The sequence below is a fragment of the Pongo abelii genome, chromosome 19 (genome assembly GCF_028885655.2).
Source record: "Pongo abelii isolate AG06213 chromosome 19, NHGRI_mPonAbe1-v2.0_pri, whole genome shotgun sequence".
Taxonomy (NCBI): domain Eukaryota; kingdom Metazoa; phylum Chordata; class Mammalia; order Primates; family Hominidae; genus Pongo; species Pongo abelii.
Window position 1 is genome coordinate 76,901,498 of NC_072004.2, and position 14,703 is coordinate 76,916,200.

Consider the following 14,703-nt stretch of genomic DNA (forward strand, 5'->3'; position numbering starts at 1 on the left):
ACCCTCCAGTCTGTGCCATTCATTTATTTGTTTATTTTGTGGCTTTGGTGTACAGAATTTTTTTGTTTTCATGTTGTCAGATGTATCCGTCTTTTTCTTTGTGGTTTGTGGGTTTTGTGGGGGTGGGTAGTTTTTGGATTTTGTCTTATTTAAGAAATCCTTCTGTAACTCCAGGTCATTTATGCACACCTGTATTTTCTTCAGAAAGTTTGAAAGCTCTGCTTTTTCCATTTGGGTTTTAAGTGAGCTCGAGTTTATTTTTATGTGTTACCTGAGGTGGCCTTTTTCTGTAACAAACTGGAGCTGTTGGCATTTATTGTAGTCCCTTCTTTCAAAAGCTCCCAAATACATGGGGCTGTGTCTGGGCTGTTTCTTTCCTCTTGGGCCAGCTGTAGGGTTTGCTTTTCCTTGTCCGTCTGTACCTGCACTGCCGCAATATTGTTTCCATTGTTACTGCTTTGTAAGTCATAATGGCAGGTGGGACAAGTCATTCCTCCCCCTCCTTCTTCAGAGTGGTCTTGGCTATTTACCTCCCCCCTTTTTATTATGTCACCGTTCGTGTTGATCATATTACCAACTTTCAGATTTTTCTGTTAAATCAGCATTGAAAATTTACCTCACAGCCTGCGTCAGGACTTCCTTAGAGTCCTAATTCTCCTTTCTGTCCCTGTTACCCTCCGGTCCCCTATACGTGTTCCCTTGATTGCCCTGCTTCAGTTGTCGGCTACCTCAGGCTGCATTCTTACATCAGCCCCCACGCCTCCACACCCCCGCATCATCGCAGAATATCCCGGACTTACTTTCCGGAAGCAACGGCCTGGTTTCAGACTCTAGCAGTGATTTCTAGTTGCTTCTCAGGGCCACAGGTCTTGCCTAGGAGCACCCTGGGGAGTCATTTAACAGCTCACCCAGCTTCTTTTGGTGCCCGAGGACATATCTGGAGGCCACAGGGAAGCCCTGGAAAAGACTGGGCACAAGCTGAAGCAAAGTTGGGTGCCTGGCTGGCATTGGTAAATTTGGGGTCCTGGTTTGCAGTGCTCATGATGGAGAATGGTTGCTGACCTTTCCTCCAGTGTTGGGGATGATGTGAGAGTCCAGCAGGCCTCCTTCATGTGGGCCCTAACTTGGGGAAACCTCCACTGTGAGCACCAGGAAGTGGATGGTGGGGCCAGCATAAGCAGTATCCCGAGGACTGATCATGGAGGACCACTAGGAAGGGGGTCTTGAGGATGACCTTGGCCAGACCCTGGGAAGCCTCCAGAGAGTGTTACTCAGATCCAGGGTACAGTGTTGCATTTCCAAATGAGATGGCAGTTCCTTCTTTCCTTGATATTGTTGGGGAAAGATGTTTACCAAACAGGAGGTCCCCGTCTTTCAGGGTCTTCCTCTGAATGATTTCCTCAGTGAGTCACTTCAGCGTCCTCTCCCCCGACCCGATTGCCTTTCAAGAAGCCCAGCCTACTTGTAATCCACATGTCTTGAATGAATTTTTGCATATCATTTTCTTCTATCTTCCTTCACCAAATGATGTCTCCCTTCTTCACAGTGATGCTCAGAACTCTGTCCATCCACAAAACTTACCTGGTTTCTCTTTCTCAGCCCCACCCCTCTGTCTGCTTGCCTGTGACACTGCTGTGCAGAGCTGCCCGTCTTTCTGTTTGTTTATGCTTATGTGTATTGCTTTTCTCGTGAATCTTCCCAGGGCTTGTTCATATCTGTCTAGCCTGTCATTCCTCATTATGTTGTTTCTCAAGGACAAGGATTATATCTCCCTTGCCCTTTGACTTTTCCTAGTACAGGCCAGTGCTTAGCACATTAGGTCATAGAACAGAAAGTAGGATTGGCCGGGTTCAGTTCGAGGTTTATCACTTGCTGTGTGATCTTGAACAAGTTACATAACCTTTCTGGGCTTCAGTTTTTATAAAATGAGGATGATAATGGTACTTTCCTCATAGGGTTATTGACTTGGCAGAGTATCTTGGATATGGTAAGCACCCATAATCTGCCTATCAGTGTTATTGTTAGTAGTTAAGATACTAGAAACCATGCCAAAACATGGGACCTAAAGTGCCACATACAAATTTTACAGTTCAGTGATGCTGTCAATTTAAATCAGTTACATGTTGGCATCAGAAAAATTGTCTTTCCTGACTGAAGCGCTGTTGATTACTCCTGTCTCACTTATTTCCTCCCTCTTCCTTTGATAGGCAGGTCCACGAGATCCAGTCTCGCATGGGACGCCTGGAGACGGCAGACAAGCAGTCTGTGCACAGTGAGTAATTAACTGTGGAGACCAGAGTCCTTTCTCTGATGACAGGGTGCTAATGGGCTGGGCTTCCTGACTGCACTCTGCCTCGGGGGCTTAATGATTCAGCGTGGAATGAGTTTTGTTGTTAGGGTGGACAGAAAAACCCTATGGCAAAGTCACTGATTTCCCTGAGTGTGCCCTTTGGAATCCCACAAGTCTTATCCCCCATTACCCCTCCACTCAACCTGACATGGCCCTATGGGAATGGAAGCGCTTGCCTCCATCTGTCTTAATCTAATTACCTAGTCCTTAGAGGAATGTACTCCATAAAAATTCAGAGATGTTTAACTGGAATTGGCCATTTCTTCTGAGCTGAGAACTGTGGCTTTTTAGGAGGATTATTCAGAAACGAACAGCAATATTAATTAGTTTAGTTCCCACAGCAAAGTTTCTTTTGAGAAGCATGCTGGTTTTTTGTTTTTTTTCGTTTTTGTTTTTGTTTTTGTTTTTCCTATTCTATTCTAAGGAACGGTCCTTTTTCTGAGTTGGTCATATGGACACCACCTGTGGGGGCTGCCTACCCACACCACTGCTGGGCTCCCTCCGGACCCATTCCTCCTGTTCTCTCATGTCTCCTTTCACAGCTTCAAAAGCAGCTCTGTTCTTGGTTCTGTGCCCCACCTTGTTCTAATCTCAACTGTCTTTGTTCACTGTGGGCGCAAAGGGCTAGGAAGGGGCAGTGTCACTGCTGTCACTTCTTTATGGGGCAAGAAGCAGTCTGGATGCTTTCTTTTGTGCACAGTTTAGCTTCTTTGTTCATCGGACTTTGTTTGCCTTCTCAGCAATCTCATTGTTACATGATTAGAAATGGAAAGAGGTCATTTTGACTGTCTTATCGAAAGGGATAAGGAAAATGACCGTATTTATCATATCTCTTTACCTCTGTGGATTCTTTCCTGGGCCTTTCCTATTGATATTTGGTCTATTTTGGGGATGTCAACATTGCTCAGCCCACCCATTCTTACAGAAAGCTTTAAGGGAAGAAAGCCTTAGGGGAACTCTTCTCTGTATGTTTCACATACTAATCTTTCCCTTCCTTTATGCTTTTTTTTTTTTTTAATTAAAAAAAAAACTCATTACTATAGGGAATTCAATTGGCAGTCTTTTTACTAGGTATTTATAATCCACGTCTGAGAATCCCAAAGGAAGACAGACCTGTATCAGAAAATTTAGCTTAAAGTATTTATTTGGACAACCTTTGCATGTTTATTTTCTAAAGGTAAATTTATTTCTACAGATTTACCTTCAGCTTTTTAAAAAAATTGGCATTGTTATGTCATTAACAGCTATATACATGTACTTTTTTCAAAACAACATTTACGGCCTAACTTGAATTTTTTCTGTTATTCATTAGTGTATACATTTTTCTCCTTTTGAAATATGTAGTTCTAGTTTATTGGATATTGAAAAAACATCTGTGATTTATCATTCTAATTTAAGTTCACTATCTCTTTTCCAGCAATTATTCTTTTTTCTTTTTTGTACAGTAGTAGAAAACGAAATCCAAGCAAGCATAGACCAGATATTCAGCCGTCTAGAACGTCTGGAGATTTTGTCCAGCAAGGAGCCCCCTAACAAAAGGCAAAATGCCAAACTGTAAGTGCTGACCTCTGACATGGCTCTGATACTCCAGGCCCATCAAGACAGGCTTTTCTCCCGGGTGGAGGCGATAGAATATTCTGAAAACCCACGTACGTGTTGAAAGACTACGACTATGCAAAGAAAAAGCCCCCCCAAAGGGCACAATTCTATCTGAATGATGCCCCTCAAAATAAATAGCCTATGAGGTTTGTGACTCAGAAACCTTGTGACCCCTTACCTCTGTGGTGTCATTTTGAAATTTTGCTTCCAGTTCTGTTTTTTGACTAGACCCATAGCCACCTGAAGCCTAATGTTGCCATGGAGTTTTGTTCTGCTCTTTGGTTCCTGCTGGGTTCTTCTTGGGTTGAAATGAAAAATCACTTCAATCAGTCCACCCATAATGAAATGCTGATCTAATGTTTGATACTCCAGCATGAAATTAAAATGAAACCACCCTCGCCACCTCCACCCCCAGCGCCTGTTTCCAAAAGTTGTATGAAACTTCGTGGATGCTTTACCTCAAAGATGCCCTTGGGCTTCTTCCAGGAGAGCGATATAATCCATAAAAGGTCAAGAAGAGGTCAGCGAGCCTGCTTCCTGTCCCCTGTTCCCTGTCATGCATCCAGAATCAGAGAGCAACAGATTCTGAAGTCAAGCTGCCAGAATCTTGTGTGCTACCATCTCACTTTAACCACAAGTTACTTCTTTACTTTCAGCATCATTGATCAAAATCAGATCTTGTGGTGAGGGGGTATAGTGTGGGGTGGTGTAGGGAGAAGTAAGGAAACGCCGTCTTTCCTCAATACAAAGCCTGGCCCCCTCAGATTCTGCTGCCCTGAGTTCCTGGAATTTAATCTCTCTCTCCATCAATTCCAGTCGGGTTGACCAGTTAAAGTATGATGTCCAGCACCTGCAGACTGCGCTCAGAAACTTCCAGCATCGGCGCCACGCAAGGGAGCAGCAGGAGAGACAGCGAGAAGAGCTTCTGTCTCGAACCTTCACCACTAACGTAAGCCAGGCCTGCGGTGAGGGTCGGCCTGCACTTGACAGGTTGTCGGGGCTGGAGTTCAGATCTCTGAGCGCCATCTGTTTTGGGGGTGTCTGAAGAAGACTGGCGATGAGGAAACCAACTGGAAATGACAAGAACTTTGTACATTGCCACAGAGACTAGACTTAGACAGAGAATCCCTTTTTAAAACTAAGACAAAAACCTGAAGAGGAAGCAGTTAAATTGAAGGGGAATAGGCAGAGGTGAAAATTACCTGGTTGGACTGGTCTGAGACAGAAAGGTGGAAGTTCACATGGTGGAAACGTTTTTCTGATCAGATAGAGACAGATGATTAGAACTTAGGCCATTTGTAGAGAAGGCAGCATTTCAAAGCTGCCTGCGGGCAGTTGCCATTGTGCCGAGTATGTGTGTGGTTCCAGTGTCAGGTGCATTAAAATGTTTTTGCCCCTAGTCTGAGCAGCAATTTGGAGGAATTTGTTAACAGATATTTAGGGTTAGATGGACTGCTTGCCTGAGTCTGTCTGAAAGTGTGTTGGTTTGCATGTTTGATTCCTCAGAACCCGTTGTCCCTGCCCTTTAGTCTTAACCAGATCATTTCCTGCACGTGGCTGTAGAACATACTGGCCTTTTCTGTGTCCTGCGTAATATATTCCACTAAATGAAGTGTGCTTTGGCTTTTTGTATTTTGTTTTTTTACAGAGGATTATTTTCTAAAGAGATGTTAGCTTTCTAAGCCCGTTGTTAAAATTCACGTCATTTCCTGCTTTGTAGATGTTTAACCCTCAATGCTGCATCCTTGCTTTGCAATAAATTTCCCCAAGTGTTTCAGGCTGTGCCAACATAGTTTTTGCTTCCCCAGACTAAGCAGTCAAGTCACAGTGTTTAACAGTTCAAAAATTCAATGAACTGTAAGACACACTAAAAGATGTTTGGATTTTAGATCGTTATAATGTAGTATTCAGGCCTTTTTTAGACCAACGATGATCGCTTAGGATTATTTTGTTTTTTGCCAGCCTGGCATGATGCTGTGCACACAGTCAGTTCTTAATAAATATTGACTTGCCAGATGAAACTTCTTCCTGGTCATTCTACCGTATGGAGCTATATAATACATTTTTCTGAGAGATAATGGCCCATCAGCCATACTGTTTTAGATGGGAGGGTAAGAAAGATTTGTATGTAAATGGCATTTCATAAGTGCTTGTCAAATTACTGAAGAGAAGTCTCTGAGTCTTTCCAACGCCAGCGTCTTCTGACGCACTGGCATTAGCTGCATGTAGAAAACAGTTAATTCAGGCACTAGGAGTAAAGCACATGATGAAATTAAAAGACCTGACGCCTACTTGTGAGGAGCTCCCCTGTTAGCAGGGGCAGTTGAAAACGCATATGTGCAAAATGATTCCAAATCTGAGCAGCAAAGAAACAGTGGCATAACCTTTTTTTTTTTGACAATTGAAACTGGAATTTAGGTGGTAAAAACAGCACTAGTGGAGCGGGGCACAATGACACACGCCTGTGATCCCAGCACTTTGGGAGACCAAGGCAGCAGATTGTTCAGGAGTTCACCATCCTGGGTGACATGGTGAGACATTGTCTCTACAAAAAAATATAAAAATCAGCCGGGCGTGGTGGCGTGAGCCTGTGGTCCCAACTACTCGGGAGGCCGAGGTGAGAGGATCACTTAAGCCTGGTAGGTCAAGGCTGCTCTCTATCCTGGGTGACAGAGTGAGAGCCTGTCTCAAAAAAAAAAAAAACCACGAAACAAACCCCAGCACTACTTGGCAGGAGAGTTTGTGATTGGCAGAAAAGAGAAGGGAACGCTCTCACAGCTGGCAAGGACTTGGCTCCTGTCTCTAGTCCACTTTCAGTGCAAAAGTAGAGCCACCAGGATGGGCGTTGGTGTTTCCCTCTACGGTGTGGGTAACAGGGCAGGCCTTGCGCTCAGTACCCAGATTCCCAGCTCCACTGGACTTCCTACCAGCTGTGTGATCTTGGACAAGTTATGCTACCTCTCTGGGCATTTTTTCATCTGTAAAATGGGGAGGCCTATGGACAGATTCCTTGAGCACAGGAGTTCGAAACCAGCCTGAGCAACATGGTGAAACCCTGTCTCTACCAAAAATACAAAAAAGAGAAAGACAAAGAAAGAAAAAAGCTGGGCATGGTAGCATGCACCTGTGGTCCCAGCTAGTCGGAAGGCTGAGGTGGGAGAATCGTTTGAGTCCAGGAAGCTAAGGTTGCAGTGAGCTGAGATCGCGCCACTGCACTCCACCCTGGGTGACAGAGGGAGACCCTGTCTCAAAAAAAAAAAAAAAAAAGAAAAAAGAAAAGAAAATGCAGAAGCACAGCCTCCTCTATCCTTAGTTAACCCTCAGTCTACTTGGAGAGGTAAACTATAGATAAAATAGCTAAAGGACACAAGCAAACATTTAACACTGCATTAAGGGGAAGCCAAGGAAAGGAACATTTGGAACAAGCTAGGTTAGTGAGTAGTCAGAGAAAGCCTTTAGGAGACACCCAATGAGGTCTTGAAGGAATAGCTTTTCCTAAGAGGAGATAATGATACAGAGACAAGTATCGTTGGAATGAACGATACTTGTGGAGTGGAACGCATTTGGAGAGTGATAGATCTGAGGAAGTTCCTCTTCTGTGTGGACAGGCCACCCCAGGCCTTTGCTTGGCTTTTTCTTATCCGTTAAGGTCCGCTGATTCTTGCACCAGAACACCTCTGGCTGTTCTGGCTTGGCCTTGGCCAAAAGACAGAGCAGTCAGACCCCAGGAGCTGACTAACAAGCAAAGTTAATCAAGTGCCTGTGTTTCTTTCACAGGACTCTGACACCACCATACCAATGGACGAATCACTGCAGTTTAACTCCTCCCTCCAGAAAGTTCACAACGGCATGGATGACCTCATTTTAGATGGGCACAATATTTTAGATGGACTGAGGACCCAGAGACTGACCTTGAAGGTGGGGTCCCTGCTGGGGGACAGAGAGAAGGCCTCTTGTTTTAGCCTCATCCAATAGTTTAGTAACTGTGTTTATATTTTGATGACGTGTCCTCAAATTGTGATATTTTGATGACAAGACAGAGCCCTTGAGTTTGGGATCCTTTCTGTTGGAGTTGAGTTATTGTGAGCCTGAAAGTACCCAGTTCCTTTGCCAGTGCTTGAAACAAACCATGAAGTGGTCTCTCTTAGGATCCAGGTCTTTTCCCATTTACTGAACTTATCATGAAAGTGAGTGCTACTACGAGGAGTCCAATCACAGGCTGAGAAATTGTGTTACAGAATCTACTCTTGGAAGAATGAAAACATGGCTGTCCTTTGGTACCTCGCTTTAAGGTGGCTTTCCCTTAGGACCCCTACTGTGGACTGCCTTATAACTAAAACCTTTTGTATTTCAGTAACTGAATCCCCACTGTGCAGTGTTAGGGCTGCCTGGTTGTTTGCAGTAGATTAGAGCTTTAGAAGCTTCTAGAGCTTCTAAAGCTCGTGCTGGTGATCCCAGTGACTCTTCACTCCCTAGCCTTAGGTATTCCTAGAAGCCCTGACCAGTTGGCACTGCTGAGACTCCAGTCCCTGGGAGTGGTTTACAGAAACATTACACAGACTCTGATGTCAGTCATGATGTTTCAGCCTCTGCCCTTTTCCTGTATCAGCCCTGATGGATAATAGGGCGTGGGTTCTGTCTGTTATCAGGGTGTGGTCCCCTGTGAATGAAGCACTCCCAGCCACTGAGCTGTGAGAAACAGTCACTCGGAAGTGTGAGCTTTATCTTAGTTTTTGTTGGATCACGTTGAGTCTGTCAGCTCCACAGGACTTCGGTACGTTTCTGAACAGTCCCTGCCATCTCTACAGGGGAGAGGGTCAGGCAAGCTGCAAGTGACACTCGCCTCCTGCTGACAGTTGCAGTGTCTCAGATGGCCTGGAAGGGTGGTCTCCAGCAGCCTGCTGGGCGCTCCCCTTTCATGAGAGCCACCTGTGGTGACCTGCACTGATACATGTTGATTAGTCTGCCTTTTCTTTAGAAAACTGCTACTCTCCTTTTCATATCTCAGAAAAACAGTAGAGGCCTTTTAGGACCAAACTCCGTGTCACACTGATGAAGAGCCAGTGGGGGTTAGAGCGTCCTTTTAAGGCACGTGCTAGCTTCTCACTCAAGTCTGGCAGCGCTGGGGCATCAGCACACCTCCTGCCACCCACACTGATACCAGAGGGGAAGCCTGTGAGGTGACTGGGGGTTGAGACTTGAGGTTTCTAACTTTCCTCTGCACACCTGTGGCTACCTGGTGTTTGTCTCTTGATTCCCTCCACCCACCTCCCACCCTACCTCCGTCAGGGGATTTTCCACCTATGCCATTCAAAAGGAACATAGGAGAGGGCATGAAGGGGCTAGGCCGAAGCACTCTGATGACTGGGGCCAATTTGTGGCTGAAAATGAATACATTTTTTGAAATTTATGGTCATTTTCAAGTGATTTAGAAGGTTGATCCTTAGCCTCATACGGTGATGAAATAATCTGTGTGTTCAGAGCTAAGCAGGACTTTAGCAAGAGTCTGATTGTATTGTCACTATCTTGGGAAAAAAAATACAAATACATTTCTCTCATCTCTGATGGCAATGAAGTTTGACTTGTAATTTCTCTGGCTGAGGCTTGTTAGTTGCTCTCTGGGCAGAATGTAGATTTTGGATTCCTGTCCATGATGCCGAATGTTGATCTCACTTTCCTTGTTTCTCTTAGTTGCTCATTAATGTGTATTTATTTAAAAAAAAAAAAAAGGAGGGGTATGGGGCATGAGGTTAGATACCATGCATACAAGTTGCAGTGGGTGATATGTGCTGAGTGACTTGGGGTCTGCCTCAGCATTCACTTATACTTGTTACTTACTAAGAAATTGAATGTGCTTTAAGCTGAAAATCAGCAGTAGGGAAGGACAGGCTGGATGGTTTGGGTTGTTGGTTTAGGAATAAAATGCCCTTTTGTTTTGGTGGTGGGTGATGCCATCTGTAGAAGGGTTTTAGGTCATTGTGTTGGTGTCTTTCCGTCTTTCCCACTTGAGACCTTCTTGTAAATATGGACTTGACCCACCCATTGTACTCAGAAGAAACCTCAAAGATTGTACTCTACAAAGTAAATAGGTTGGTATCAATGATTATTGGAACTAGAGAGCCGAGGACAAGTTTTTTGATGTTGCCTTCTTTTTATAATATAAAATATTCTAATTTTAAGTATTTTTGTTGAGATATAATTTACAGACAGTAAGGTATACAGATCATATTTTTACAATTCAGTGAATTTGGGCAATTGTATCAGCCTTTGTAACTCACACTCCCATCAAGGCCCGGACCATTTTCATCACCTCTGAAAGATCCCTCGTACCCCTTCCCAGTCAGTTGACCCCTCTGCCCCAGGCAGCCACTGTTGTGATTTATTTCACCATAGATGAGGTTTGCTTGTTATTGAACTTCATATAAAGGTATTCATACTACTCTTTTCTATGTGGCTTCTTCCTCCCAGTTACGTTTCAAGGTTCATTCATAGTGTTACCTATTAAATTCCATGTTGGTAGTCAGGTACTTTTTATTGCAAAGCAGTATTCCATTGGTACAGGTATACCATAATTTGTTCATTCATCTTGTGATTAGTGACGCCATTGTTTTCAGTATGTATTTATTTATGTGTTTCTTTTGAGACAGGGCCTCCCTCTGCCACCCAGGCTGGAGTGCAGTGGTGTGATCTTGGCTTACTGCAGCCTCGAACTCCTGGCCTCAAGTGATTCTGTCACCTTAGCCTTCCAAGTAGCTAGAACCACAGGTGCACACCACCACACCTGGCTAACTTTTTTTTTGTAGAGAGGGGGTCTTCACTATGTGCCCAGGCTGATCTCGAACTCCTGGCCTCAAGTAATCCTCCCACCCACCCCTCCCAGAGTGCTGGGATTACAGGGATGAGTCCCTGCGCCTGGCTGGTTTGCAGTTTTTAGATATTCTCCTATGTTTTTTTCTAGAAGCTTTAATTGTGGCTTTAGCTTTTATGTTTAATTCTATGACCCATCTCAAATTAATTTTTATATATAATGTGAATTGAGGTTCAGTTTTTACACACATATCTGTAAGAGAGATACATATATTTAAAATACGTATCTGTGATATTATATAGCCAGTCGTTCCGGCACCATTTGTGGAAAAGACTTTTCTTTCCACTTTGCATTGCTCTGGTACCGTGATCAAAAATCAGTCGACGACATGAGAGTGGCTCTATTTCTGGCTGATACTGCTTTCTGTGTATTCTGGGCATGACCAAGAGAATGTCTGTTGGCAAAGCTGCATCTCCTGATGCCATTCACCCACCCTTGGTAAAGCGACTTGATGTTTTTTTTTTTTTCTCTTCTCTTCTGCCCCAGGGGACTCAGAAGAAGATCCTTGACATTGCCAACATGCTGGGCTTGTCCAACACAGTGATGCGGCTCATTGAGAAGCGGGCTTTCCAGGACAAGTACTTTATGATCGGCGGGATGCTGCTGACCTGTGTGGTCATGTTCCTCGTGGTGCAGTACCTGACATGAGCCAGCCACGCTCAGTGGCTGAACAGCATTCCCACGGCCTGCAAGTGTGTGTGTGTGAAAGAGAGAGGGGGGCCCAGAGGCTGCCTTTTGAAATGTTTGCCTGTCTGAACTGTGAAGACACTTGGGAGTGATTGTGATCTAATTTCCAACCTGCTCTGTTTTCTGTGACATCTTGGAGGGGGAGCTAGTGCCACCACCATGCGCGGTGCTTAGGAAGTGAAAGAAGTCCCGGGTCTGTCTGTCTCACTCTCGCTCTCACTGGGGGAGGGAAAGAATGGCTTTGGTGGCTTTGTTCACACAGCTGATGCGTGCCCTGGGAAGGTGTCCACAGTGAGCCCTGTGTGCAGGACTGTCCACACAGTTCACACCTTGTCACCATCAGGCCTTTCTGACTCCTGATAGGGTGGAGCAAAAGTGGAAAGGAAAGGAAAGAAGCCTCCTTTTCTCACAGCCATTATATTAAATAGTAGGTTGATTCACATCCTGATGCTCCTGGCCACCTCCCCCGTGCCCCAGTGACATGTAGATGACTAACTGCCAATACTTGTCACCCTTCCCTGGAAGCAGCTACCTAGGGGAAACAAGATGTAGTGCTATTGCTGATAACAAGTAAGATTTTCCACACTACAGCTGGGTGTTTCTCTTTTCTAAAGTGAGGCCAGTGTTATTTCCCGGGAGTGTTCAGTCTTGACCCTAGTCACTGATTTTTTCTAGTTGTTAATAGAGTGGTTGGCTTTTAAGGTTCAGAGACTGTGGCTTGGCACCTGTGCCCAGGCCTTGTGGGCCTTTGCCCCTTAGAAAGTAGCTGTAGGCAAAGATTTGTGATTTTCCACTTACAGTCTCAGCTCTAGTTTTAGTATCTCGAATTCTTTGGTTCCCTTCTCTTCCCTGAAATATATTAGCACCTGCCAGCCAGGCCCCCATTTTGCCCAGCCAGTGTGGGCAGATCCCACCATGGAGACATCTGTAGTGTGTATGTCCTTGTAACACTGTGTTTTCAGGGACTACGACCTTTTTCCTTCTGTGACCAGCGCTGGATTCAGGCTCTACTAATACCAGGTGTATTGTGGAATTTCGTATAAAGGCCAATCTGTCTTGAAGTCCATCTAATGTGATGAATCACTGAAAGTCTCAGAAAGACCTGGTTAGTGTATTTTCTCATTTACCACAGGCCTACCAGCCCTGGGCACAGTAGCTTCATGGCAAGACATAAAATGACACTCAAAATCCTTCAGAACTGGAAACCTGCTCGGTATTAACCCCACCTTTGGTTGTCCTGCCCCACCTGCTGTTAGTTTCTTGTTGCTTGAACTGTTTTCTGTCTTATTTCCCTTCTTTTCTTTGTTCCTCTTCACCTCCCTTGTTCCTCTCCCCGCCGCTCTGTAGTCATGTTGGTCCTTTCAGGCACGTCTGTGGCATAGCTCCCCTTTGGTAAGTTTTCTTAATTGTCACAGATTAACTGAGTTTCCTGGATGCTAATTTCACACTTTTGGTCGGAGAAGATCTCCATTGTTCCTACCCCTGCGGGCCAAACAGGCCCTAGGTTTCCAAGGAAGGAGGGATCTGTGACTCCTAAAATGGTTTGGGGCCCTGCCAGAGTTAAAGCAGTGACTGGAGGGTGGACTGAGGGGTTGCGGCATCTTTAAACCTAGATCTGTCTGACTCTGGGGAGGCACGTTGACATTTCCATTACACCCAGCACCGCTGCGGTGCCAGGGACCTAGCGCAGGGCTCTTGGTGATCCGTAAAATGGATTCTGAGACCGCGACGGCAAGGCTGTCCTGTCCCCCAGGCACCCAAGGATCTCGCCAGACAGCACACTTCGGAGGAAGGTCTGCAGGGAGCAGCTGAGCCATTTGTTCTTGAACTCTGGGAGGCAGAAGTCCCCGCACCCATCATGCGTGGACTGATAGGACATCTTTTCGTGGTGTGCATCAGTGCTTTCCACACTTGACAGTGGTTGGCTTTGATGAACCCTGATGCTGCACCTTCAGAGCCAGTCATCTCTAGTTACAATAAAAATTGCAGAGGTGGTTTTTGGGTCTTTACCACCTGGGGCTGGTGGACAGCAGCCAGTGTGTCTGGACACCCAGGGGCACTGAGACTGCATGTTGTCACATGACCACTTTTCTTCACACATCTGCTGTCAGTGCCTGGTGAAAAATAGACCTTGGCCTAACAGTGTGACTCTCTCCACCGCCTCAGTGTGGGGAAGGGTCCAGGCCAGGGAAGGAGCACCCTCTAGTGGAGGTGGGGGTGAATTCCTAAGTTAAGCTGATGCAGGAAACTCTGGTAGCCAGCCTCTGTGACCTTGTACATGAGTTTGGTGTGCCTACTGTGATTTAAAACAGGTGGGTTATCAAGAGGAACTTGGGATCTCTTTATTACGTGGACATTTACTTCAGGGGGGACCACTGTAAGAAAAGCCAAACTCCAAGACCAAGTAAGTTAGAGGAGTCTTGATTTTTTAGACTTCACTGCGGAGTTCTGTACACCCTTTGCCCTAATGAATTTGAATGGGTTTGATTTGCAAATTTGGATTTACACCCATTGTTTTGGAAGCACATCAGCTGAATAAAGTTGAGGTTTATTCTATTTAGAAAATCACATTTTGTAAAGGAATTTGATGTTCATTTTTATAACTAATGGCCCCCTTTTTTTATGTTTCTAGGCCAGAGATTCTCAAACACTGCTCCATGGCCAGGGGCTGGGCTGGCTGCTTCAGAAGCAGTGGGGAAACTTTTTAAAATTACATATTCCTGGGGCCTACCCCAGATCTGAATTAGAACCTTTTTTAAGTCTCTAAGGTGATTTTATTTTATTTTTGAGACAGAGTCTTGCTCTGTCACCCAGGCTGGAGTGCAGTGGCGCAATCTTGGCTCACTGCAACCTCTGCCTCCCGGGTTCAGGTGATCCTCGTACCTCAGCCTCCTGAGTAGCTGGAACTACAAGTGTGCGCCACCATGCCTGGCTAATTTTTTTTTTTTTTTTTTTTTGTATTTTTAGTAGAGGCGGGGTTTTACTATGTTGACCAGATTGGTCTTAAACTCCTGGCCTCAAGTGATCCGCCTGCTTTGGCCTCCCAAAGTTCTAGGGTTACAGATGTTAGCCACTGTACCTGGCCTCTAAGGTGATTCTGTTGTGTGTATTTTGGAACCACTGTCTCCTAGACAGAAAGCTTCTGTCTCAAAGATGATCACGTTTGTGTAAAGAGCAAAACTTGTTAAGTCCAAAATAA

At 45.1% G+C, this 14,703-nt stretch overlaps 1 protein-coding gene across 7 annotated transcripts in view; it reads left to right on the top strand.

Annotated features, from left to right (window-relative positions):
* Positions 1 to 14,072, top strand: part of GOSR2 (golgi SNAP receptor complex member 2) — a 29,132-nt gene extending 15,060 nt beyond the window's left edge. For 3 of the 7 annotated variants that reach the window (XM_054537169.2, XM_002827388.4, XM_024235212.3), the window contains exons 2-6: positions 2,208 to 2,272; positions 3,796 to 3,904; positions 4,766 to 4,898; positions 7,727 to 7,867; positions 11,304 to 14,072. In XM_054537169.2, the coding sequence (XP_054393144.1) occupies positions 2,233 to 2,272; positions 3,796 to 3,904; positions 4,766 to 4,898; positions 7,727 to 7,867; positions 11,304 to 11,465 (585 nt within the window). In that variant the 5' untranslated portion in view covers positions 2,208 to 2,232 and the 3' untranslated portion in view covers positions 11,466 to 14,072. The remainder of the gene's footprint in view (positions 1 to 2,207; positions 2,273 to 3,795; positions 3,905 to 4,765; positions 4,899 to 7,726; positions 7,868 to 11,303) is intronic. The other 4 variants (XM_009251625.4, XM_009251626.4, XM_054537171.2 and 1 more) reach the window with 3 other exon arrangements.
* Positions 14,073 to 14,703: the final 631 nt, after the last annotated feature.